Raw genomic sequence first — 25,712 nt, forward strand, 5'->3', positions numbered from 1 at the left:
TTCAAATAGGAGATTTGAAAGTCGAAGCGGTGAAGGGATTTATACGAGCATCAGCTGAATATGGGTCAGTCAACCCAAAGGAACATACGAACGTAGTTCCCGATCGGGGCGTTGCCCGTCTTCGCTCTCGCAGAGGCTTGACGGGAATCTAGTTAATATTACCGAGTTTCGGCGCGGAGATTGTCACTTCGGCGCGCAGTGCATCAACGAAACCGAGCCAGCCAAGTATTTTGTTCTTGATGTGGGGCGGGAATCCTGCCCAGTGCTCTGAATGTCTATAGGTGAAGAAATCCATCGCAGCGTGGATAAACGGTGGGAGTAACTGGTTGCCTGTCGCAATAATCAGTACACAAGAAGTGGCTTTTGGTTTCAAAAAGGTTGGTGACCCCTGCTTTGGACCGTTTTTACTAACTGTTTCTACTCGACATTATATGAAAGTAGCTATAATTGCAAGGTCCCAACGTCTTCGAAGTTGAAAGGTTTTGAGTGGCTCCTAACCGGGGTTACCATAGATAGTCTCAGGGAGGAGGTCAAGACACGCACCCAACTCATACATATGATTGGTGATAACTAGGGCAATTTTTTTTTGACATGTCAAAAAAAGTCAAAATTAGGTCAAAATTGTAGCGTTAGGTCAAAATTTGTCAAAATTGTTTACAAAGTCAAACATTTTTTGACCTCTGCATTTCGTTTGTATCGTAGATTTTGCGCTGTCGGTAAACTTATCATTTGATATTTTACAGCTTGTAGCCTACTTTAGAGGCCTACCGTTGTAAACGTCCCATCGTCTGCTCATTGTGAATCATAAATGGTCAAATGAAACAAATACTGACATGGTTTTATGGTCAACGTACCGCAATATCCTAGCTGAAGCAAGACTGCTTGGACATTGCATGGTTCTTATATCAAGAAGCGCAAGCTGAAAAATTGTGATATAGACAACATTGTCAGAATGAAGCAACACGGTTTGTCACAGACAACTTCGCAACGCACACAACGCACACAACTTGAGTGTTGTCAGCCAACAAATGCTGCTGTGGAACGTTCTTTTTCCGTTCTTGGCAAGCTACGTAGTAAGGACAGACACTTTCTACCCAAGAATGTAGGAAAGGATCTTTCGTTGTACTACAACAAATTTTAATTATTTCCACCAGAATACGTAATGTAACTACTGGAATTCTTCATAGCGCCAGATTTCGTTAAAATACTAGTTTTTCATGTAAAAATCTGTCAGTTTTTGAGCCAAAAACGTTTTTTTAGGTCAATCTACTTTGTGAGGACAGACAGTTCCAACCAGAAATGAAGATAAGTAGTACAATTTGAACATTATATGCGAAAACACCTAATTTGCATACGTGAGGTCAAAATTTGGTCAAATTTCAGTTTTTTTAGGTCAAAAAAGGTCAAAATTTAGATTTTTTAGGTCAAAATCTTCCGTTTTTTGAGTCAAAAAAAATTGCCCTAGTGATAACTCGTATGTCTTGGCCACCATTCGGTGCAGGGAATTGTGCGCTATCGCATGGGAATTCTGTGGAGGTATGTTGTCCGCAGTGGCATAACCAGAGAAGGTTTGGATTCGATATCGAAACCTGAAATGCCGGATCTATCTCCAATACTTAATAGCTCATTAGTAGGGCGATTTTATTTACCGAAAAAACGGAAGATTTTACCCTAACCATTTGCCCTCGTGTATGTAAATTACGTGTTTTCGCACATAATGTTAGCTTTGTACTACTTATAATCATTTCTGGTTGAATCTGGCTGTACCTACGAAGTTGTTTGGCCTGAAAAAACTTTTCGACTTAGAAATTGACAAATTTGTACATGAAAATACTTTATTTTAATGAGATCTGTACCAAGACGAATTTCAGTGGTTACATCACGCATTGTGGTTGATATCATTAAAATTTGTTGTAGTACAAATACTTTCCTACATTCTCGGGTAGAAAATGTATATCCACACTAATTAGCTTGCTAAGAAAAGAATGAAAAAAGAACGTTAAGCAGCTGCAGTTGTTGGCTGGTAACACTGAATTTGTGCGCACACTGCTGTTGACACACCGTGTTGCTTTTGGGCAGCGAGATAGCGTAGTGATATGATCCACGGCTGCGACACCAATGGGTGGCGGGTTCGAGTCCGACTGAGGTCGACTCCTGAATTCTCATACGTAAGTGTTGGAGGTTTATACAGGCTCCTCCTCGTCTACAAGTGGGCCGTGTTAGAAGCCTGCAGATATGGAATCAAAATAAAGACAATTGACCTGGTATAAATTACCATTGTAGTCGACACACAGCATGGATGGCACAAACAACAACAGCCGTATAGTGTGGTGAGATAGCGCAATGATATATAATCCGCGGCTGCAACACCAATGGGTGCGGGTTCGAGTCCGACCGAGGTCGCCTTCAGAATTCCGATACCTAAGTGTTGGAGGTTTATCTAGGCTCCTCCTCGCCACATCATCCGCGTGAGCGGTGTCTTACAAAAAGCCTAGAGGTGCGCCGTGCTATAAGTCGGCTGTTACGGAAAATATTGAAGAATATCGGCCTGGTGTAAATGACGATAGTAGTCGACAAACACCATGAATACCACAAAAACAAACAAACAAACAAACAACAGCCGTGTTGCTTTATTCTGACAATGTTGTCATCATCACAATTTTTCACCAAGCGCTTCATGATAGGAGAACCAATCTCCACGCAGTCTTGCTTCAGTTAGGATATTCCGGTACGTTGAGCGTAACATTATGCCAACCTAGTTGTTTCATATGACCGTTTATGATTCGCAATGAGCAGACAATGGACCGTCTACAGTGGTAGGCCTTATAAAGTATAGGCTACAAGATGAAACATTTCAAATGATGAGCTCACCGACAGTACAGACGATACAGACGAAATGCAGGTTAAAAAATGTTCTGACTTTGTAAACATCTTTGACTATTTTTTGACCTAACGCTACAATTTTGACAAAATGTTGACTTGTTTGTCATGTGAAAAATCGCCCTATACTCATTAGCAATTGAGCTACTGGTTAGAGGCGACACGCTTTTGCGTTAGGACCGATCAATATGAATGCACTTGCTTGGGCGAAGCCCCGCATTTCTTACCTGGTCTATATGAACGGGAATAGCCTAAGTCACTCTGACTGCGATAAATATCCACTATACTGTTTTCGTTTTGTGTGAAACCCACATTTAGTGGTTTTGTTCTTTTATCACTTTATTGATGGACGGCAGCTCATTTGGGCACCGTTTATCAGCAGTAACGTATGTAACTTAGATGTATATTCGTATGCACCTTAGAACCTCTAACCACGGAATATGATATATTTTAGGGTAAATATATTTCAAGATCCGGAGAAGAGGACACTTATGACAGGTTGCAAAAGTTTCCAGAGCGTACGAGAAAATGGAAGTATTTTATATTTATCGAGATAATTCCGTTGTGTAGTCTAAATAAGGTCGTTTCCCCGATTGGAATCCCGAAATACCCGCTTTCACCGTATATTGCCAGTGTTGCCAAAAAAAAGTCAATTTTCCGTTCAATTCGGAAATGCCCATCGTTTAGGCCAACACTTGGCCCTTCTTCATGGCCTTTTTGACCATTTAAGGTTAAAAAGGAGGACAAATTACCAAAATGGATCACATTCTGGCTCAGACTTGGACAACTAGATAATTCTAGTTTCTAATTTCACTAAATTACAGCAAAATGCCAGTAATCTAATTTTAATCTAATTTGCGAACTGTTTCTATTCTCTAATTCTAATCTAATTTGTGAATTGTTCTTATCCTCCAATTCTAATTCTAATCTAATTTGCGAAATGTTCCTATTCTCTAATTTTAATTCTAATCTAATTAATTGTTTTCCTGAAGATGTTTCTTTGTCCGCGGCATTTTTCTGCGAGTTTACAAGAATATCCCTCTCGCGCTGGGAAATCCAGTGCCAAGCAGCTATCGCAGTCATAGTAGTTATTATGCGACGGATAATAGTCATGCTGGCATAGTAGCTTGTAGTCTGCGAACAATATTCTAGTTTCGATCACCAACAGAACAGCAGCAAAGAAAATGAGATGGGTGTTACTAGGGCAAGTTTTTGTTGCAGTTAAATCCATGGAAAGTAGCATTTATTTTTGACAAAAGTGGTAGTAAAAAGTTGCATTCACTTTTTCACAAAATCTGCACTAAAAGACCACATTTTGCACGGTTGACTAAAAAAAAGGTAGTCTTCCCAGTTCCACTAAAAAAAAAGGTCAACCTCCCAGTTCCACTATAAAAAAAGGTCAACTTTCCGACTCAGCTCCCGAAATACCCGTAAGAGCGTTACTTCAGCGCTGATTTACGGTATTTCGGTCAAATTTGGCCCTGTATTTCACCAAAATAAAAAATACTTTCAGGAAAAATCGAAAAAGTTGCAAAATGTTGCAAAAAGTTGCATGAAAAAAATGGACAAAAGTTGCAAAAAGTTGCACCATAAGATTCCTTCAAACAGCTTAAAACAGCATTCTACATATCTTACGAGTATTTAGGAAGCTCCCGGAAGCTGTAAAAAAGTTGCAAAAGCTGCAAAAACTTGCCCTAGTTATTACAGGCCGTTTTCTAAGCGTCTCGGTCTTTTCTGTGTATGGGCCATTGCACGTCAAGGCAATATGACCTCGCGAGCCGCGTGTTGATGAGCCCTTGTATAGTGCAAAACGAGCCAAGCTTTGTACAGACGTTTACCATTCTTATCGTTATGGTAATGCACTGTAATTTGATATGAACTTAACTTTTTGCAGTAATTCTTTCTCATTCGCAACTTCCTCCAATTTCCAAGTTTTTTCGAATTCGGTAATTATAGTTCTAATCTAATTTGGAAAACAACTGTGCATCTCTAATTCTAATTCTAATCTAATTTGGAAAACGATGTGTATCTCTAATTCTAATTCTAATTTAATTTGAAAAATGTGTGGCTCTAATTCTAATTCTGATCTAATCCGCAAAAGCTGAAAATTTTCTAGTTGTCCAAGTCTGTCGGGCGCAGGAAGTACATTTCTCGAGAAAGAAGGACAAATCCGCCTGAAGGTGGACGATGGTAACCCCAATATATTTATCTACAATATAGGTTATACACATACGTCCAAGGATCACGTCAAAACCATGGTCGGCCGTGGTTCAATGCACGTGTCACCGGACAGTGCCTGGTCGTGGGTGATTTGCTTCGGGAACTCCTTGGCGTTGTTCAGCTCGCTTGGGATTTATCGTTGCTTTGGGGTATGCTACGATTCTGTGATGTCCGAATTCGATGTGAAATACGCGCAGGTGTCACTGGTGTCAGGATTCTTCACCGGATCCATGTCGTTCGGAGGTACGAGAAAAAATATCTTCAGCGTATTTCGGATTCCGGTATTACAACCCTTTACCTACGTGAGTTCTGATTTGAACAGCTCTGTTTCTTATCGTTGCGAAATGGCTTGGTCTCAGAAAAGTAGGATTGGCGTCAACGTTCCATTTCAGCCTGTCTTTATTTATCGCCTCTCAAAGCACCAGTATTGAGATGTTTGTGGTATTTTGAGGAGGAGTGACTGGTGAGTGATAGATATCTTTTCCGGTATATATTAGAATAGTTTTCTAGAGATTGTTGTTGTTGCTGCTGTTGTTGTTGTTTATTAAACATAAATAATGGCGCTTATCACCTGACGGCCTTTTGCGCCTCGGCCAATAACATTGTACATGAATAATGGCGGAAACGGAATAAATTGGATGCACTCAGATCATAACAGGCGGTATCACAAGAACACGAGGGTAAGGCGGTTGCAGAAGAAAACAAATCAACTATCAGAATAGTATGATAAACTCAAGGTACAAATTGCGGTTGCACGCAGGGCTTTGGAGCCGGAGCCCCGGAGCCGTGCATTTTTACCGGAGCTGGAGCCGGAGCCGGAGCTCCATATAAAATTCAGCCGGAGCCGGAGCCGGAGCTGGAGCCAGTTATTTGAGGGGTAGCTCCGGCTCCGACTTATTTCATGAGATGCTATTATATATGCAACAACCATATCTGCCGAGTTTACCGAATTCAAAAGCAAACCTTCGCGAAATTAAGAATCGTTTCCTCTTTGGCGCTAACCATGTTCCTGGGGATTTAATAGTAGAGCAGTTAAATGTTCAATTTTCATACTTGAGTGCCGAACCTCGGTATGCGACATATGCCTGTCAATATTGTGGGTATTCGGCATACCCGCAATTTCATCATCAGCACAACCTTGTTGGCCAATTGTATACGCTTCGAAAAGAATGATCACTATGTATTACGCGAAATAGGAGAGATGATAAAAACGTGATTTCGTTGCTCATGTCGATATGACGAGCACGAGCCGAGAAATTCCATCTCATCGTTGCTACGAATCGGATAAGCAAATACTTGTTTTTTCGTGATAGTTCTTTAGTAGGGCCGCGAAAGTGGACAGTGTTATTGCGAATATGCAATTATGCATGCTAATTGCAATTCATTACTGCGCATCATTGTCATTCACTCCAGTAAGGATTTTCGAACTTAAATAGGGGATGACAGAAGATTAGGCCAAAACCCCATGGTATTCTATGTTGGAGACAAATTACTGATTTGATACGCGATTTCCAATTTGTGATCATCTGTTTCGTAAACATGTAAATGTGCAATGTGCATACTGCACAGTTTAATTCGTTATTGGCATGGCGCAATGTGCATGACACAGTGTTTATTTCGATTATTCGATTCATTTCAACGGGAAAATATTATTCCGATAAACTTGATCGACACCGGATGGACTGGTAACGAGTGCACCAATATCGAACATCAAACCATAGGCCATTTGGTTTCAAATCGAATTTCTATTGATCCCGTCGTTATATCCGAACATTTTGCGCTAACTACAGTTACAGTTGAATAATAATCGCACATTTGAAGATTGAATTGAGCTGTATGGGCTAATGGCAATGAGTACAGTGCCAGTGTTAAAATGTCGCATCAGAATTTTAATGCTGTGGCACGGAGTAAAGTGCTTTTTTAGTTTAATATAATAGACGACGATTTACTAAAAATGTGACTGGACCCTGGATCTGCCAATGCGTCGAAACTGGTATTTTAGTCCAGTCATCAACATCCCAAGTGCCGCGGCCAGACGAATCATATTTTTGGTTGGCCTAGCGAGTTCACAATCTGAGCAATTCAATTTCGATAATATAACATGATTTCGATAATATAATGGGAAATTAGCTCGCAGGCTACTCAAAGCCTTATCGCGGGCTACATATGGACCGCAGGCCGCGGGTTGCTCACCCCTGATATAGACAAACACCTTCGATAGTTTTCAGAGCCGGAGCCGGAGCTGGAGCCGGAGCAGTGGTAATAATGCTGCTCCGGAGCTGGAGCCGGAGCTGATGTATGATAGAAGAGAGCTCCGGAGCCGGAGCTGGAGCAATGCAAATTTACGGCTGCTCCGAAGCCCTGGCTGCACGATAACACAAATTCAACAACAGGAGGTGTTATTTGAGGAGTAAGCAGTTCAGTAATACAAAAATTCACTTTCAATTGCGCACATTTATCTATAAGAAATGCACGGTGAAAAGCATATTTTGGACAACATATTAAAAAGTGTTCGACGGTTTCGGAGTATCGGCAGTAACTACAACATGGAGATTCAACTATTCCAATTTTAAACAAATGGGCGTTCAATCGGCAAACAAATGGGCGTTCAATCGGCAATGTCCAGATTTCAAACGAAACATGATGCCATCTATGAGGCGGTTTCCACAAGTAGGGGAAGAATCACAAACCGAGGATTTGAAGGATTTATATTGACATCCTTTTTCGGATACGTGGTATTCCTGATCCCACAACGTGATGCAGTGACGACGTACGATACGGCGGGCTTCTTGTTTCGAGAGCATCGGCAAATCCCGATAATTCGACGGGGAGTCGGAGACGGTTTTCGCTAATCTGTCCGCTTTTTCATTGCCGTGAATGCCTTTATAGAGATTAGTCCTTGGTGGATTTGATTGAATATTTCAAAATTCAAGCTCACGTGAAGTCTTAAAATAACAGTGGACGTGGACATGCCTTAGAAATCACCACGTCTGTCTTCTATCTTTTGCGGTTTTCAGGGATTGTGGAACTCCTGAGTGGTTCAGGTTCGTGTGAACATAAAACGTTAACCTATGACGTCACTATACGTCATATTGGTAATTCCAATCCAACATTTCAGTAAAGTGACATATATTTTGTACACGATTCCAAGCGATGATTCAGGCCACATGCTGATACATACACACTACACAAGCATACATCGGTACATGATGACTTTTTAAACGTCACCAAATGTATCGACTGGATCAATCAAATGCTAATTCCATAAAATCTAATTTTCAGTGGTTTTCCAGCAATTTCGACGATGACTCGCAAGAAAATGCAAGCTTATACGCCTCAACGGCAGGACCGTCACTGCCGCACCGCAAACCCCCCTATTGGGTGGGACAAGCTCGAACGCGACCCAAAATTATCTCGTGAATGAAAATAAATTAGAGAGCTTTTTTTGAAAATTTGTACAACTTTTTTAAAAACATTTTCGCGATTTAGTTTCAAAGGATTTGTAGAAATAGGCATTTCCGAGCCGAGCCGCACCAAGACATTTAACGATTAGGAAAATATGGGGCGCCGGGAAGAGTGCCAAAACGTTCTGCAGTGAGGATACGTTTGCAGTAAAGGACTGCCCTTTATGTTAATCGAAAACGTCGATATATACATGTCTACTTGTCCATTGGCGCCTAAATGGATGGAGCCGAATCTTCCTGTCCTGGCAATCTTAACTCCACAGGACAAATGCCATCCACAAAGAACAATTGGAAATGAAGAAACACCAACTTGGCATCGTGGGACGCGAGTGGCGCAGCTAATTAAGCGCTAGCGTCACGACACCAATGGCAGTGGTTCGAATCCCGGTTCGGACCAACTTCTATGTGTCGGAGGCTTATCTGGGCTCCTCATTGCTAACCTCACTGCCGTAGCAGTGTCTCGAAAAGCCCAGTATGATGGTGAGCCGCGCCAGTAAGAAGTCAGCAGTAAAGAACGAGTGCAGATGCAAGAAAGAGAGCGAGACTGAAGTTGGGAGCGCACGAGTGTGAAAGTCATCCGGAAAGAATACGAAAGCAAAGATCCTGAATATTACTACTATCTTTGTCGTGGTGTACATGACCTTAATAGGCGATAAACACCACTGTTGTATGTGTTAAATAAATCAAACCAAACTTGGGATCGTGTGCATCTGTTAGCGATTTCAATATCTTTTCACATAGCAGACAGGAGGTCATAAAATAGCAACATGTAAAGAAGTGATTGTGCCAACGTGCTCACCCGGAAATGTTTAATTATTATTACGCAGCTCAAATTTTCCAAGACAACACTGCCGTCAATCTGACTACGTGGACTGAGCGAGGAGAAGAAATTTCGAGGAATATATATGCTATACCAACATTAATATTGACCGATTCAATCACGAATCACGGAAAACGTTCGCGCCTCGCGCGATTACGCCAGACAAAGTAACGAATTACTGAGTACAAGTAAATCTCGCTCACAAGCAGTGGTAAAAACGCAGAACCCGAAGGGGGACTGGGGGAAAATCCCCTCAGAAGTTGGTTTTATCACTCTATCATGGGGGGGGGGGAGACCAATGTTTTGGGGGGATGACGAAGTGCTGTTTCGGCCCGGCCCGATGGTCTAGGCCAAACCAGACATTTTATTCGGCGTTAGACTAATGCTGCATTGATACTGAGCAGAGTGTAAAACGGGTTTCTATATATTTGCTTCGTACCAACATCACCTCGTAAATAAGTTATACAGTAGCCAACACGCCAATCGCAAAGATTTGGCTTTTATGACACAATAAACATATCAAATCAAGGGGGATCACGTACACCTGCTACATTTTTGCATTAAATAGCGATGTATTCTTTATATCAATTTCATTGATTGATAAAATAAGTCTTTATCATAGACTTACTGCATGCAGTGTATCACGCTATTTGTGTTATGTGATTGCGGGTCAATCTCACAGCAAAGAGTCACAAAATATTCACAAACGGATGTTATAGTTACATGAAAAATTGTAACGTATGAAGAAGGTTCACAGCGCAGAACCTATCAAGGTTGATTTGTAAACGTGAACTTTTAAATTTGTGAGGTTCACACCAATGTTCCCTCTAATTTTTCGCGAGTCTGCGCAAACATGCCAACTCACTGCGCAGGCCCTTGGACAACAGTGCGCAACCAGGCCCCCATATGACGATAAGCCGAACTTCATGACGCCCCTCAGCCTATACGCTGTTTCACGCTACTTATCTGCTTGATTGAGTCTACGCTTACTGAGTCACCTTTTTCTCGCCTAAATGCGCCAAGCGCGAGAAATATTTATAATTCATGACTGAATCGGTCAATATGATCGGGAATTGCGCATATATTGCTATCAATTTTTATCCTCTCTCTGCTCACGTAATCTGATTTACCGGTAGAGCTGAGGGAGGTGTGTTTGAAAAGGTAGGACCCCTCCATAATAATTTAACATCTCCCGATGTATATACCCGTTGGCAGAAACGAAACAGCACTTCGTTAGCCCCCCACCCCCACCCCAAAAAACCTTGAGTCTTGGGCTCCCATAGGGTGATAAACGCCCCCCACCATTGCATTGTTCGCTTTTGTCACGAAGTTATAGTTTCACTGTTTAGTAAGCCAGCGCGAAGCGCGAAAATTTTCGATAATTCATGATAAAATCGGTCAATAAGATCGGGAAATGCATATTTTTGCTATCAATTCCTTGTTCTCTCTGCTCTAGTATAATCAGATTTATCGGTAGAGCTGATTGAGGTGTCTTTGAAACTGCAGAGCCCGTAAATAATCATTGGGCATCTTCGGGCGGGCGGACCCGTTGGTGTGACTTCGTTACATGATGTTATTTCGTGACCTCCTGTCTCTTATATCAAAAAATATAGAATCGCGCAAGCGTACTAAACTGAAAGATTACACGATTTCGGATTGGTATTTCTTCACTGGCATATATTTTTTTCCTGCGGGATGGTATTTGTCTTGTGAGGTTCAGATTCCAAAGACAGCAACATTTAGCGCCAGTCATTTAGGCGCCTATATGGACTATTAAACCTATATGTATTTTGCATATATAACGATGTTTTCGGTCAGCATAGGACAGTCCTTTACGGTCAAGGTTTTCTCGCTGCCGATCGTTCTGGCACACTTCTTGGAATCGCATGTTACATGGCCTAAAACTTTATATGTCTTAGTGCGTCGTGGCGCGGTAATGGCCAACGCCGATATGCCCATTTCTATAAATCTAGTGTATTTTTTATTGGGGGAAGAGTAGGGGAGATGTGGTACCGATGGATCACTGGGACCGAAAATACTTTGAAAATTCTCTATGATAATTCCATGATTACACTCCGTCAACTTGTCTACAATTGCATGCTGGCAAAATCTTTCGTCACATACCAAAAAATTCGACGAGCGCGAGCTATGGCGTCTCTCAGAGATGTTATTTTGTTTTATGGGGTGTAAACTAAATTTAGATCGACATATAAATTTTTCTCTGTAACCCTCAACACGAACAAACCAGCAATCATTTTTATTGGGAAGTGTAGGGCTTGTATCAGGCTATATAATGGCACCTATTGGTTTTTCAGTACCTTCCTTGAGTGGAATTTTTTTCGATTCATGTATAAAATTCGTAGGGTGGGGACCGATGATACAATAGCCAAATCAAGTAAAATAATCAAGCATACTAATCATGAAACAAATGAAACATGCCTACGTACAGAAAATCGTTATGTAATAATTGCATATGATGTGTTATCGCTGTTACGAGATCTTTGGAAGTCGCACTGTCGATTTTCGGGCAATATGTATGTACCCTTAAATTTATAAGTTCGAGCCTAAATCCAAACGTGAGTTTATGACAACATTTGAGTTAATATTTATTATATTTTTTTACATTTGCGACCAAACATTCTTCTTTGGCTTGCTGTAGCTTAGATTATAATACTGAGCAAGAAAAGTTGTCACATCTGAGCTTTTTAGGGTATATGTGTCATAGGTCCCCGGGTCGTGTGCCATTGGACCCACCGGGTGGGGACCGATGATACGTTCGAGCAACAAATTTTGAACGTCCATAAATATTTTTTGAAAAGACGGATGTTCATGTATATGTTCGCGATAGGTAGAGCTTGTATCAAAGTGCTGAGCCAGCAAAAGATCTGCTGTTTTCGGCTGAACATTTTGGGGCCAGCGATCATTTTCCAATTTTTGATCCATCGGTACCACATCTCCCCTACCCAATAATCAAGATATTTGGCGACTTGAAATCGCGCGCAGTGCGAAAATTCTTTGAAAAAGTTGCATAAATTTTTGAAACATACCCTATAATTTATGCTAATTCACAAAATAATTTTGGCCCCCTTCGAGCTCGACCCCCCCCCCCCAATTGCGGGGTTTGGGGTGCGGCAGTTACGGCCCTGCGACTACGAAGTGGTAACAACTATCAATTCACCATTTTTCAGTATTTTCCTCCGGTATTGCAAATGTGTCCTCTTTTCAGATTTCCAAAATGTGGTAATCCTAGGTATTACCTTATCGACAGAAAACTCCCGTTCAAACTAATTGAATAATATCAGTGCACAGTTGCGGCGTTTCCCGATCAACGTTTGCAAGGGGATGGATTTTTCAACAATGTTGGTGCTTGTACTTGCAGATTCTGCATATTATCCTATCTCACCATACGTGATCAGATTTGCCTGATGAAAGTGATGACTTCGAAAATTCACGGCATGTAATTGTACAGTAAATCTTATGCAATGTTCATGCCACACGGAGAAGACTATTCGTTAGTTTCTCGCAGATTAACTTCGCGCTAGCCCATTCTTATTTAGTTAAACCATGTTATTTCGCCATTCCCAGAAAATATTGTGCTACTGAAATGATTACAGTATCGCTCACGCGTACGAGACCATACTAAAAGAACAATCTCTTTCGTGAGGCGCACGTCATTGCAAATTATCATTTCTTTACAGAGCGCAATATTTACCTGTACCTCGGTTTCAGACTTCACCTGTAACACTATTGGCCCCTAGCAATGTTCCCTCTGATTTTACACGAGTCTGCGCGCTTGCGCGGTCCCTTGGAGAACAACAATTAAAAAAAAAGTCATCCCTACGGATTTTTTGTGCGCAGCCAAGATTTTCTGTGCGCAGAGACCGGTTCAGCACTGCGCATTTGCGCTCGTGCGCAGCTTAGAGGGAACATTGGTTCACACACAGAATGTGAACGTATGCCTCATTTACATAAGTATAACTTTGTAGAGATTATTCCTTGTTGGATCGCATTAAATAATTCAAAATTTAAGTTCGCGCAATACATATAGCTTTGAAATAACATTTAACATGTCTTGAAAATCGCTACTAAATATACGACTTTACTTCAACTTATATTTGAGTAGGCTGCCAACGATCACTTTCTCGACCACCCCTATCTGTATCTGTTGCACCATCGGCATCAGCCGAAACACTAAATCACGTAGCAGAAAATGCCCTGAAATAATAGCGGCATCTATGTTGATATTCTGTCAATTCTGAACACCAACGAATTATTATCCACTCGTTCTATATGCAATGCTTATGACTCCTTGCCAATAAATGCACAATTTCTGTCTCGTAGGATTTTTCGATGGCATATCGATCAACTTGGTCTTCCTCGGTATATCTATTTATTACGAGAAGCATCGCTCCAAGGCCGCTGGGCTGATTTCATCTGGAGTGTCCGTCGGAGTCCTCGTGGCAGCGCCTGCACTATCAGCAATCATCGGAGAATATGGATGGCGCGGTGCGATGCTCATCACTTCAGCCGTGACGCTCCACGCTTGCGTAGGAACTGCGCTATATAGGTGAGCTAGTATATGCAATTTTATTGACTTCTGACTGCGCGCTATTCAAACTGAATGTAGGTATTCAGTAACGAAGTACATCTTCATTTTCCGAGTACTCGTTCACGTTTGCAGACCTATGTAGGGGGTTTAGGAGTTGGAGACGTCTTGTTTCAGGGTAGGGGATTAGTGGATTATAGCTTCGCTATTTAGCGTTTTGCGAAAAATTATTTCCGTATTGCGTTATATTCTTGCTGTGTACCGATGAAAAATGTAATTGTCGGCGGTCTTACTCCGCCGTCCATGAAATGGGTAAGTACCAAGTTTGACAGCTCTGCAGGAACTGACAGCGAAATTCTTTCATGTGGGTTTCGGACCTAAAGAACTTTAAAATTTTTGCATGGTTAATTGAACACGCAGCCACGCTGCACATCTTAAACTGTCGGTTTATACTACGGAACCTGTCGAGTATCGCAATCCCCAATAATTAAAAATAATGTGCAAAATTGGTGCAACTTTTGTCAAAATGAAGTGCAACTTTATTGCGATTTCAGTGCAACAAAAACTTGTCCCTGTTATCACAGATCAGTGATTAGCAACCGACATAAATTACACTCTTCCAGGCCGGTTGCGAGTGTTGATGTGGAAGAAAATCCCGTTGCTGCAGATGACCGGGTCTTGGCAAAGTGTCCCGCTTCAGATGATAACACTTGCTTGATTCGGATCAAAGCCGTATTGACTACACCCTGTTTTCGCGTGTAGTCTACATCTTAGCTTACGCAACTAGCACGACTTACTGGGCGGCCATGGTAAGGAATTCAACTTCCCACCTTTAAAGGTGACGAAATTCATATACTTTTACTGGAGTTTTACCATAGGTTTGTCTACTGCAGTGGTTCCCAACCTTTTTATCCTAATTCCCCCCTTCCGATTTATTCCGAGCCTTCATTCCCCACCTAAAATCTCCATATCCATATCCACCCTTTAAAGTGCTACCTACAATAAAATTTTGCAAGACTTTGCTTAGTAAATAGTATGTGCTATTGGGGATTGGTAATATACTCCGGAATTGATCAACACACAATAGAATGAATGCAGCGGTGAACTGGTAACCGTATACGCACCTCCGTAAATATATGTATCTCCCCCGGCGCGCAGCCAACAGAAAAATAGCAGGGGTTTGAAAATTTTCCAAATGTTGGGATGTAGCATCAATTTTCTTACGTAAATGCCGAAAAATACATGGGTCAGCTCAACTTCCTGATGTTGACGAACTGATGCGTGCGATATATATATAAGCCGCCGTTAACTACACTTTCGCACAATACTAAAGAACTTGAAATAACATAAATATGCAATTTCATTTGTAACGAGTCCGGGTGTGCTATCAATTAGCCTGTCCAGGATCTCCCTTGAATACATGTTCATTGTTCAGCAATACGACCTCTTATTACAACGAATAAAAAAAATTTCTATCACTACGTTTCGTGACCGATGATGGTGTACAAATGAATAAAACTATTCTGGAGATCGCGTGTTGCTATCCAGGCGATTCTCGCTAATTGGAGGTGCTGATAATATGAATCGCTGAATTGCAAATGAGCTACGAAATATTCGGACGGCATTTCAAAACGGCATTTAATAAAGGAGAATATTACTGTAAAGATTTTTTCAAAAGTGAGTTTATTCCCCACCAGAAATCCCGAAATTCCACACCAGTGGGGAATTCCCCACCATTTGGGAACCACTGATCTACTGGTGCTGCTTACGCAAGCGGTCAGGAATACATACTAATTTCAATTTTAGTAGTACAGTCAGATTTTCATCCATGTCATAAATTTTCCATAACGACCTGGCCAAATAGCTCTTGTGCCCCGTTAACCGAACATATATTTCTAGAATTAGCCTACAACTAATATTTCTAGTTTCGTTAGTCATTGAAAGTGCACCCTGATATTTTCGAAGTACCCACTTTTGATCAACTGCTAAAGGCATGTGGCTCATTGTCCGAATATACTGTAATGAAACTATACTTAATCTAGTAGTTTTCACACCATCATTTGCTACTTCTACTTGCAGCGGTTTTGAGATGAAGAGATGGGATAAAGTTCTGATTGAGTAGAAATTGACAGTGTTATATCTAATTCTACTTCAGTAGCCACAGTGAATACTTTGACCACCACTACCTATCTTTCCTAATTGGCTTCTCAATCGCATAAATGATTAATGCTTGTGGTCAGTGCGTCATTGCATATTACATATCTGTTATTAGACCCTCTTTTACAAACGTCATCAATGCATCAATTGAATTAGGGTTACCATACGTTCTCCTTTACGAGGATTTGTCCTCCTTTTTAGGAAATGTACTCCATCCGCCCAAATTTCCTTCTTTATGACTATTTGTCTTCCTTCAAAGCCTATAATGCCCAAAACGACCACGAAAAACGTTATATTTTGACCTAAAAGATCGATGACGGGCTATGCGGGAGTGTAATCTGAATATACCTTTTTTGCCAACACATATAATTAGGGCGATTTTTTGAACTTAAAAAACTTGATTTTGACAAATTTTGACCTCATGTATGCAAATTAGGTGTTTTCCCATATAATGGAATTGTGCTACTTATCTTCATTTCCGGTTGGAACTGTCCGTCCTTACGAAGTAGTTTGACCTGGAAATACTTTTTTTACTTAACATCTGACCAATTTTTACATGAAAACCTTTATTTTAATGAAATCTGGACATTTGAAGAATTCCAGTAGTTATATCACGCATTATGTAGAAATAATAAAAATTGATTGCAGTACAACGAAAGATACTTTCGTACAATATCGGGTGGAAATTGTCTGTCCTTGCTAAGTAGCTTGCCAAGAATGGAGAAAGAACGTTCAACAGCAGCAGTTCTTGGCTGTTCTGTTCTGGTTCTTTAGTGCTGACAATACTAAAGTTTTGCGTACACTGCTGGTGACACACCGTGTTGCTTCATTCTAACAATGTTGTCGACACCAGGGTTGACTTGACTCGAGTCATTTTTTTCAAAATACGGGAAGGAATCGACTTGACTCGAGACTCAGACGGCCAAGACCGACATTTCATTGTAAGAATTGTGAAGTAACCACCCTATTGAGATTTCGTCTGATTGGTACTGGTACTTGAAAATGCAAAAAAAAACCTGCTAAAATTGAGCTCGGACTCGAGTCATGATTCCATGACTCAGACTTGACCCGATGCTCGATGACTTGGACTCGGACTTGACTCGGTGGTGAATTGAAAATGACTCGACTTGACTCGAGTCAAAACAATTAAAGTGAAATTGACTCGTGACTCGGAGCCTGGTGACTTTGGTTACAACCCTGGTCAACACTACGTCATCATTTTTCATCATTTGCTTCTGGATATCAATGCCAACGCAGCATTGCTTCAGTTAGGATATTGCGGTACGTTGAGCATAACATAACACAATGTCTACCTATTTATTTCAATTGACCGTCTATGGTTCACAATGAGCAGACAATGGGCCGTCTACAATGGTGGGCCTATAAAGTAGGCTAAAAGCTGTAAAATATCAAATTACTAAGTTCACCGACAGTGTAAAATCTACGGTACAAACGAAATGCAGGGGTCAAAAAACATTGACTTTGTAAACAATTTTGACAATTTTTGGACCTAACGCTACAATTTTGACAAAATTTTGACTTATTTTGACGTGTCAAAAATCGCCCCACTTATAATATAAGATGTAATCGGGTATTTCGGGAGTCAAATCGGGAACACGACTTTCTGTTTAGTCAACACCACAGAAGTATAGTTAAAAAGTTGGTAATTCGGTAGTCGAGTAAAAGTGATAACTAGGGCAAGCTTTTGCAACTTTTTCCACTTTTTTTACAGCTTCCGACAGCTTCCTAGATACTCAGAATCTATGTACTATGATGTTTTAAGCTGTTTGGAGGGATTTTATAGTGCAACTTTTTGCAACTTTTCTCTATTTTTCATGCCAATTTTTACTCCAACTTTTATCAAATATTGCGTTAAAATGTAAAGGAATGATTTGAAAATAAGCTATAAACTATTTCTAGTATGCTTCTATTCTCTTTGATTTTTGCAAAACAGAAAGCTATATGATGGGTTAGCTGCATCTCACTAGTATCTATGACACAATGACTTGCAAGCAAGAAGTTCAACTACCCCTGCCAAGAACGACCGTGCCCGAACAGTAGTTAAATAGTTCACGTTTATTAATATTATCGTTTAAATTTCAAAATTTCCCTTTTCACGAGCGCCCAGGCGAGACCGCCGAACATTACATTTTCACTGAGTCACATTTTTCAGGCTATCGCTTTTGTTAAAGTCACCGAGAGTGAGTTTTTCTGCAGTGCCTCAGGTCAAGTATACAGACCTAGGGGGTTTGGGGTATGTTATTTGACTTGTTTTAGGGGGAGGGGGTTCTCGCTATGCTGTTTGGCTTTAGGGGGAAATTATCCCCACATTGCGTAATTTTCCAGCTATGTGCCGGAAAAAGTGTAAATTTTTGCGGTTTCGCCAGATCGTGCATTAAATGGCGATAAAGTAACAAATTTTACAGCTCTGCATGAACTAGGTTATACAACGGAACGTTTCGAGTATCTCATACCCTAATAATTCAACAAAAATTATAAATGCAATTTTCTCGCGATTTTAGTGCAACAAAAACTTGCCCCAGCTGATAACCTTTTTTGAGTCAACACATCAAGATTTCTAGTAAATATCCCAAAATCAGCTTTTTAAATTTTGTTAAACCATCTTTTATGATCTGACAGAAGTGTCCTCCATATTCGATTCCAGAATATGGTAACCCTAATTAAACTTCATCGGTTCACTGTCTGTTATCTTACCGGCATTTCAATTAAACTTGACATAGTGGGCCTACTGAAGATTTCATTTCTCAATGAGATCTACCACTTCACAATTTGAGCTTTTTGTTACATGGAAGTACTTTCCATCAGTGTCGAGTGACTTAACTTGTGTGGTGACCCCGTCACGGCGTATACTCGTAGCAATAACGGGAACGCGGGGTGTGTTCCTGGGCTCGGGACCTCGTCTCTTTGCGTCTGCCGCCTGCTCAAATGACCCTTAGGGTACACAATATGAATACGGCGGGGCTGACAACACCACAAGTCTATACGGTTACAATATATAGAATAATACGACACAAGAAGCTCATAACGGCGAATTCTCACGGACGCATACATGCACACTGTACAGCAGACTGTAACGAACTCCGCGCCAACCCCACGCACACATAGCCCATCAGCCTAAACCTATCTCAGCAGCAGCCTTGCCATCTACAAGCGAGTACGAACTACCAACATGGTAACATCACTCCTTAAGCCAGGGGTCGGCAACCTTTTTGTAGTCACGGGCCAGATTTCGAGTGTACAACTTTTTCGCGGGCCGGAATTTTTCATAATACTATATTTTATGCTCATTTCGGTATATTATCCTACATTGCTGCAATCTCAATCATACCATTAATAAAACACATTTATTTACACTTCAACAACGCAGAATAAATGTGACAATTGACGCAGCTTGCTTTGTGAAAGGTTTTCAACTTCTGGTAACAAATCAGATGAAGCAAGAATCTGACCATATTTGAAATGGGTGTCCGAAATAGTGATCTTAGCTTGCTCTTCGTGAATTTCATTGTTGAAAACTATTGTTTACATTCGTACGTGCTACCAAATATCGATGCAATTTCTTTTGCATTGTTGATCAAGCTGGATAAAGACCAATTTCAAGAAGGTCCTCTTTGTAAAGTCATGCAGCGATATGCCCTTTGTATCAAATTTGTCACTCAATTCAACTGCATCGCATTTCAAAATGGCCCATTTGAAATTTTCAGGAAATGGTATTGGCGTCCACATTAAACGGAATGCTGTATAGTGGGAATTTATTTTGTAGAGAAGGAATTTAGGAAAAGCGGGTGAATATTCAGTAATTAAATTTCGTATCACAGTTACAAATGTAGTGTTGGTACTAGGTTTTCTCTCCTCCAGTATAAGAACGTGAGCATAATTTCTTTGTATTGTTGACATTCCCAGGGTCGTATATTTGTTTCGAATGCGCCTCAACATCTCATGTATTCAGCTGTTTTCCCCCGAAGTTGCAAATTCAATTTGTTCAGATGTGACGTTAAATGTACAAAGAAAGCTAGATTAGAAAACCATTTTCGATTACAAGATTATGAGTCGGCGATATTTATATTTTCGAGGAGAGTTGCTTTTTCATTTCTCGGTTCGTACACTCGTGCAAGCATAGCTGCTCGACTTAATGCGCCAACATAGCAGATATAAAGGACATCGCCATATTAATTCTCTGCTTCTAATATTATCTGGCGTAAATGTTGGTGATTCAGTTTGTGAGACCAAATCATATAGACAGTTTCCATCATTGTGGCCAAAACACTATTCGCCTTCTGGTGAATTTAACTATAAATAACTAACCTACGGGGGCTAGTTATCTATAATTAAACAGTGTAAGTTTTGAGATTTTGTCATTGCGTCTGAGATGTTCCAAGCGTTTTTGGCGGGGGGCATAGCGTATAGTGGTGACGATAAACGCCTACCAATCTGGCGGCCCGGCTCGATTCCCGTCGGAAGTTTATCTGGACTCCTCTACCCCCGCCGTCGTCGTTCTTACGACGACAAAAAAGCCCAGAAAAAGACCTGAGAGAAAAAAGAAAGCACTCGCTAGGTATGGAAAGAACTAGTAGAAAGGGCCGCGGCTTCAACAAGATCAACATCGAAAAGAAATGTGACATCGGACACTCTAGGCCAGGGGTGGGCAAACTTTTGAGCTCGCGGGCCGCATTCAACATCTGAATCCATTCGCGGGCCGCACTATATAAAATTGGGATTATAAACGAAAACGTGATATCGATATTTGATTATATAGTGAGGACATGCATGGAGATAATATACGTAAGTGCTTATTTAAAACAAGCCAAACATTGCTTTGATGATGTCGTACACGCGTCAGAAACATATAGTGGCGAGATTTCATAGGCTGGCGGACCTCAATAACCAATTTGTCAAAACTACAGAGATGAAAGTCGGTTGGTCCGATTCTTAGAACAGAATTTAAATTTAAATCTGTGAGCCTGAGCAGCGATCTGTTCATAGATTTACTAATTCCACTTTTGGTTCAGTTCCTGGACACACAATGCTGACAGCATCATAACCATGTTAGCTTCAAACACGCCTCTACTATGTGTAGATAAAATATAAATACCCCAATTCTACGCATACAAACGATTCTACCTAAGACACGCCCGAATCGTTTTTTTATAAACACAACACTGAAATAATTAAAAATGGAGTGGCCAATCTGAAATCCCAATCGTGATCCAAATTATGTCAATCTCGTTGCAGCTATCCCGCGGTGATATTAAGTATTTACCTTAGATCAGTGATTCTCAAACTTCTAAAGACACGACCCCCCCCCCCCCTTATGATGGTGACAGATTTCGCGGCCCCTTATCGTCATATCACGAAACGCAACCAGGATGCTAGCAAATCTAACGGGTAGTTTGATGGCATGGGAGGTTACGGCTGTGGATGAGAGATTTCTTAAATATATAATTCAGACTAAACACAGAGCAATAACTTTGAAACGGATGGAAATCGCGCGGAGCGCGAAAACTTTTTTCAGTTGCGCTCAGCTTCACGCCCCCCTTCAGATGTTTTCACGCCCCCAAGGGGGGCGTGTCCACCAGTTTAAGAACCACTGTCTTAGAATTATCATGGTGAAATATACTAAGAAATTGTTGATCAAGTCCCTGCATTAATTCGATTTTTGGTACCGGTACGCATTTTATCAATATTTTTAAAAAGTTTCTTTAGACTCTCGCGGGCCGCACAGAACGGTGTTGCGGGCCGCATGCGGCCCGCGGGCCGTAGTTTGCCCACCCCTGCTCTAGGCCGAGGTGGATGTTAGAATGATAGGATCGCAACTGCGTGTCGTTCGACATCCTCCTATCTGTTCATGACATCGCATTCTGTCTTATCGCATTGCACATTGCGTATGACTTGTCCAGATGAAAAATATAACTCAACGATTGATTGATTCCAGCAAGCAGAGGAAGGACACCTTTATTGTCACACCCCATCAGAGTGGTAAACCCTTTAAAAAGTATGGTAGCCTACACCCTCGGTTGCGAGATAGGCTACACCCGATTGATAAGTAGCCTACTGAAGTAGTCTGCTCTACAGACAATCTCCATCTCCTACTTCAACCACCTTCGTTTTATGGCGTAGCAATAGACTAATACCATGTAGGCTACTTATATCGTAGCAATGCCGCATTATTTCCAAGCAGTGCTGAACTTCAGATTGAAACTCATTATGAAACGGCGGGCCGTATTCTTGTGATAACTAATTATGATGTCGCGGGCCGGACGATTTCGCTTGGCGGGCCGTAGGTTGCCGACCCTTGCCCTAAGCGCTACCAAACATATAGACATATACTCACTAGCAATGTTCCCTCTAATTTTTGACCAATCTGCGCACAGTCACCAACTCACTGCGCAGACCCTTGGACAACAATGCGTAACGACTAAAAAAAAGGTCACCACTTCGGATTTTTTGTGCGCAACTTAGATTTTCTGTGCGCAGAGACAGTGTCAGCACTGCGCATTTGCGCACGTGCGCGGCTTGGAGGGAACATTGCTCACTAGCATCCATCTTCAGCCACGCTCTCAGTCAATTCGCTACTCAGCCAACTCAACACGCGGTCTCCAGCCATACTACGCGCAACACAATTTCTAACGGCAAATACAGAACATTCTGGAAACCTCGAAACTCGTCAATCTCGGTCATTCATATCTTCGTCGGTATTGATGAGGATGAGATGTATCACAACGTGGATACGAGGTTACTGATCTGGTCCAAACTCGTGTTCCGATTCTCAGGTGGGTACTACCTTTTTGAACATTCCACTTGGGATGGAATCACTGGGTTTGGATCGGACGGCCGCGTCCATTTTACTCACCTGTCAATTGGCCGGCGATCTCGCTGGAAGGATATTTGTTGGACTGATCGGTGATTGCAAGGGTGTGAATACGTAAGTTAGTAGTATAGTAGATCTCTCGTGATGCGCCATTGGTTTCTTATGGCGGGGTCGCGAGCGGCTGGAAAACCGGGGGTGGCGAGCGGCTCCTTATGCCTTATGGCGGGGTGGCGAGCGGCTATTGCGTCTTATGGCGGGGGTGGCAAGCGGCTCTTATTTCTTATGGCGGAGGTCGCAAGCGGCTGAGAAACCGGGGGTGGCGAGCGGCTTTTATGTCTTATGGCGGGGGTGGCGAGCGGCTATTGTGTCTTGTGGTCGCACGGTAACCCTTTTCAGTATAGACAGCGGTCGCACGCGGCTTCGTCGTTGGCATGTCGTACTTCGTGTTGAATATGTATCAAGTAAATAGTCATGTGAATGAACCTTTGTTAATGTGTATATCGTCGTGTATTATTACACGGTGTCTACTGATTCGCCATGTGTTCTTATGGGTGCGGTCGTGATTCGCACTTTCGGGTATAGGCATCTCTCGCACATCGCATGGAAAACTCGTGGTGGCACATCGCCCTTTCGGGTATTGACATCTCTCGCACGTCGTACTTTCGCATGTCGTGCTTTCGCGTATAGGTTGTGTTGGTGATTCGCCATGCGTTCTTATGGGTGTGGCGGTGATTCGTACTTTCGGGTATATACATCTCTCGACCGTTGTTGAATATGTATCAAGTAAATAGTCATGTGAATGAATCTTTGTTAATGTGTATATCGTGCCGCACAAACGGAAACGCGGCTTGTTGTGAGGATTAAGCAGTGCGACCTATATTTCGAATGACCTGTGTGTGGAATTGTTTCACGGCCAGCCGCGTGCTACTATCGATGATTTCACTAATCCTGTCAGCACTATTACATTCAGGAGTATTCAGTATTCAGCAGCGACACGAAAAGCGATCAACAAATAACCGCGTTCACAAACTAACACTTCAAAAATGTGTGAAATAGTTTGCAAAACCCCGCGATCGCTGACAAGATAATGTCTCGGGCATAACCATTTTAGTGATTTGGTGTTAAAGACATACCGATCGCTCACAAGGTAATATTTCGGTAATTAGTTTGTCACAGAGCCGTCGCAGACGGTGATTCGAAAACCAACAATTTGACACTTTCTGGTGCTTGCTATATGTTTTGACACTTCGGAACGTGGTCGACTTTAGTTGTATGATAAGAATCATGTGAATATACAAGTAATGTGTCAATTTGTCAACTTGAAATGAAACTTACTGCACAAACCAAGTTGATTCGTATCTGAATGTGTTAATTCGGTACAATTCTAATTATTTTGAGAAATCTTTTGATTCGACCGTAACCGAATATTACTGACGCCGACTTTCAGCCGCATCGAATTATTCGCACATTCCGCGCCGCTGTTTTCGCACTTATAGAATCAACACAACTATAACTCGACAAGAATCAAGAATCACAAGTATGTGTATTATACAGTTATTGTCTTTATCAACACGAAATCAAACTCTTAACAAAAACACGCAACTAATCATTTGCCAGCTCTAACATTATCAAAAAATTCCAGTATTGTTGATTGAAAATCCTCGAGTCCTTATTATCAAAAACGTTATAGTACGGTGTCGGAATCCATTCGCGGGGTGTACTAAAGCTAAATCCAGATAATCCAAAATGAAATATTTGGACTTTGACATAGTGTGAATTGAAATAGGATTGACAAACATGACTACCAACTTCCCCACAGTCCCGTTTCGATATTATACATACATTGATTTGAAACAAGTAATGAAACATCACAACTCTATTCACGGTCTGGCTTTCCGTTTGTCAAAGAGATATTTTTACATCTTACCATACTCAAAAGAATTATTCACAACATTACCAATTGTTAAAAATCTAGTTTTCAATTACTTGATTATATCACTGCAACTCATGAATTTGAATTAATTCATCCTGGTTGTATTCGTATGCTCGGTCTTTTTTTATTCGATTGTAAAGGTTGTTACTATTCTGAAGACAAAGTAATTACTACTCGGTGCATATTCGTTTTTACTTGGACATATTATATTTTGAGTATACGAGATTTGAATGTCTGAACAATAACTGAGAAATAATTTATCACAATTAAATCCGTATATTACAGCGTAAAAGATATTTGAATGTCAGCAACTCGGTAAGATCATAGTTACTACCACATTACCTAATTTACCCGACCAACTCGTCATGAGCATTCCCGAAATCAACACAAACATGAATACTGACTTGAGTTAACCACAAAACAGCATCAAGTTTTAAATCCACTTGTAGCTTACGGATTATTTGAATGCGGGTTATGTTTTGTTGTAATTGAGTGTACGGAAATAGTATTACGTCTTGACATCTTACCATCTTACGATATTCAAAGAGTCAACCACGAAAACATTGTCAAGTAAATCCGTTACCCGACCAACTCAAACAGTATCAGTACGAAAAACAGCCAAACATACACGAGTCCATACAATCACTAAAACCTAAAATCCATAACAAGTTCGGTTGTATTCATATCCCTACACATCTTTTTTTTTTTATTCAGCTTGAAAAGTCGTTACTATTCTGTAAGATAAAGGAATTACTACGCGGTATATTCTGCAAGACAAACTAATTACTACTCGGTATATTTTGTAAGACAAAAGTAATTACTTCTCAGTGTCGGCGACTTGAGATTAACATAATATGTTTGAG

At 41.1% G+C, this 25,712-nt stretch overlaps 1 protein-coding gene across 1 annotated transcript; it reads left to right on the forward strand.

The window, feature by feature from the left end:
* Positions 1–5,060: 5,060 nt before the first annotated feature.
* LOC145433251 (uncharacterized) lies at positions 5,061–23,031 on the forward strand. Its single transcript, XM_080310294.1, has 5 exons — positions 5,061–5,343; positions 5,423–5,563; positions 13,726–13,951; positions 14,554–14,739; positions 22,879–23,031. The coding sequence occupies exons 1-2, from the start codon at positions 5,136–5,138 to the stop codon at positions 5,548–5,550; spliced, it is 336 nt and encodes a 111-aa protein (XP_080166420.1). The 5' UTR covers positions 5,061–5,135; the 3' UTR covers positions 5,551–5,563; positions 13,726–13,951; positions 14,554–14,739; positions 22,879–23,031.
* Positions 23,032–25,712: the final 2,681 nt, after the last annotated feature.

The sequence above is a fragment of the Botryllus schlosseri genome, chromosome 1, assembly GCF_051294905.1.
Source record: "Botryllus schlosseri isolate E-star chromosome 1, Bs_hap1, whole genome shotgun sequence".
Classification (NCBI taxonomy): domain Eukaryota; kingdom Metazoa; phylum Chordata; class Ascidiacea; order Stolidobranchia; family Styelidae; genus Botryllus; species Botryllus schlosseri.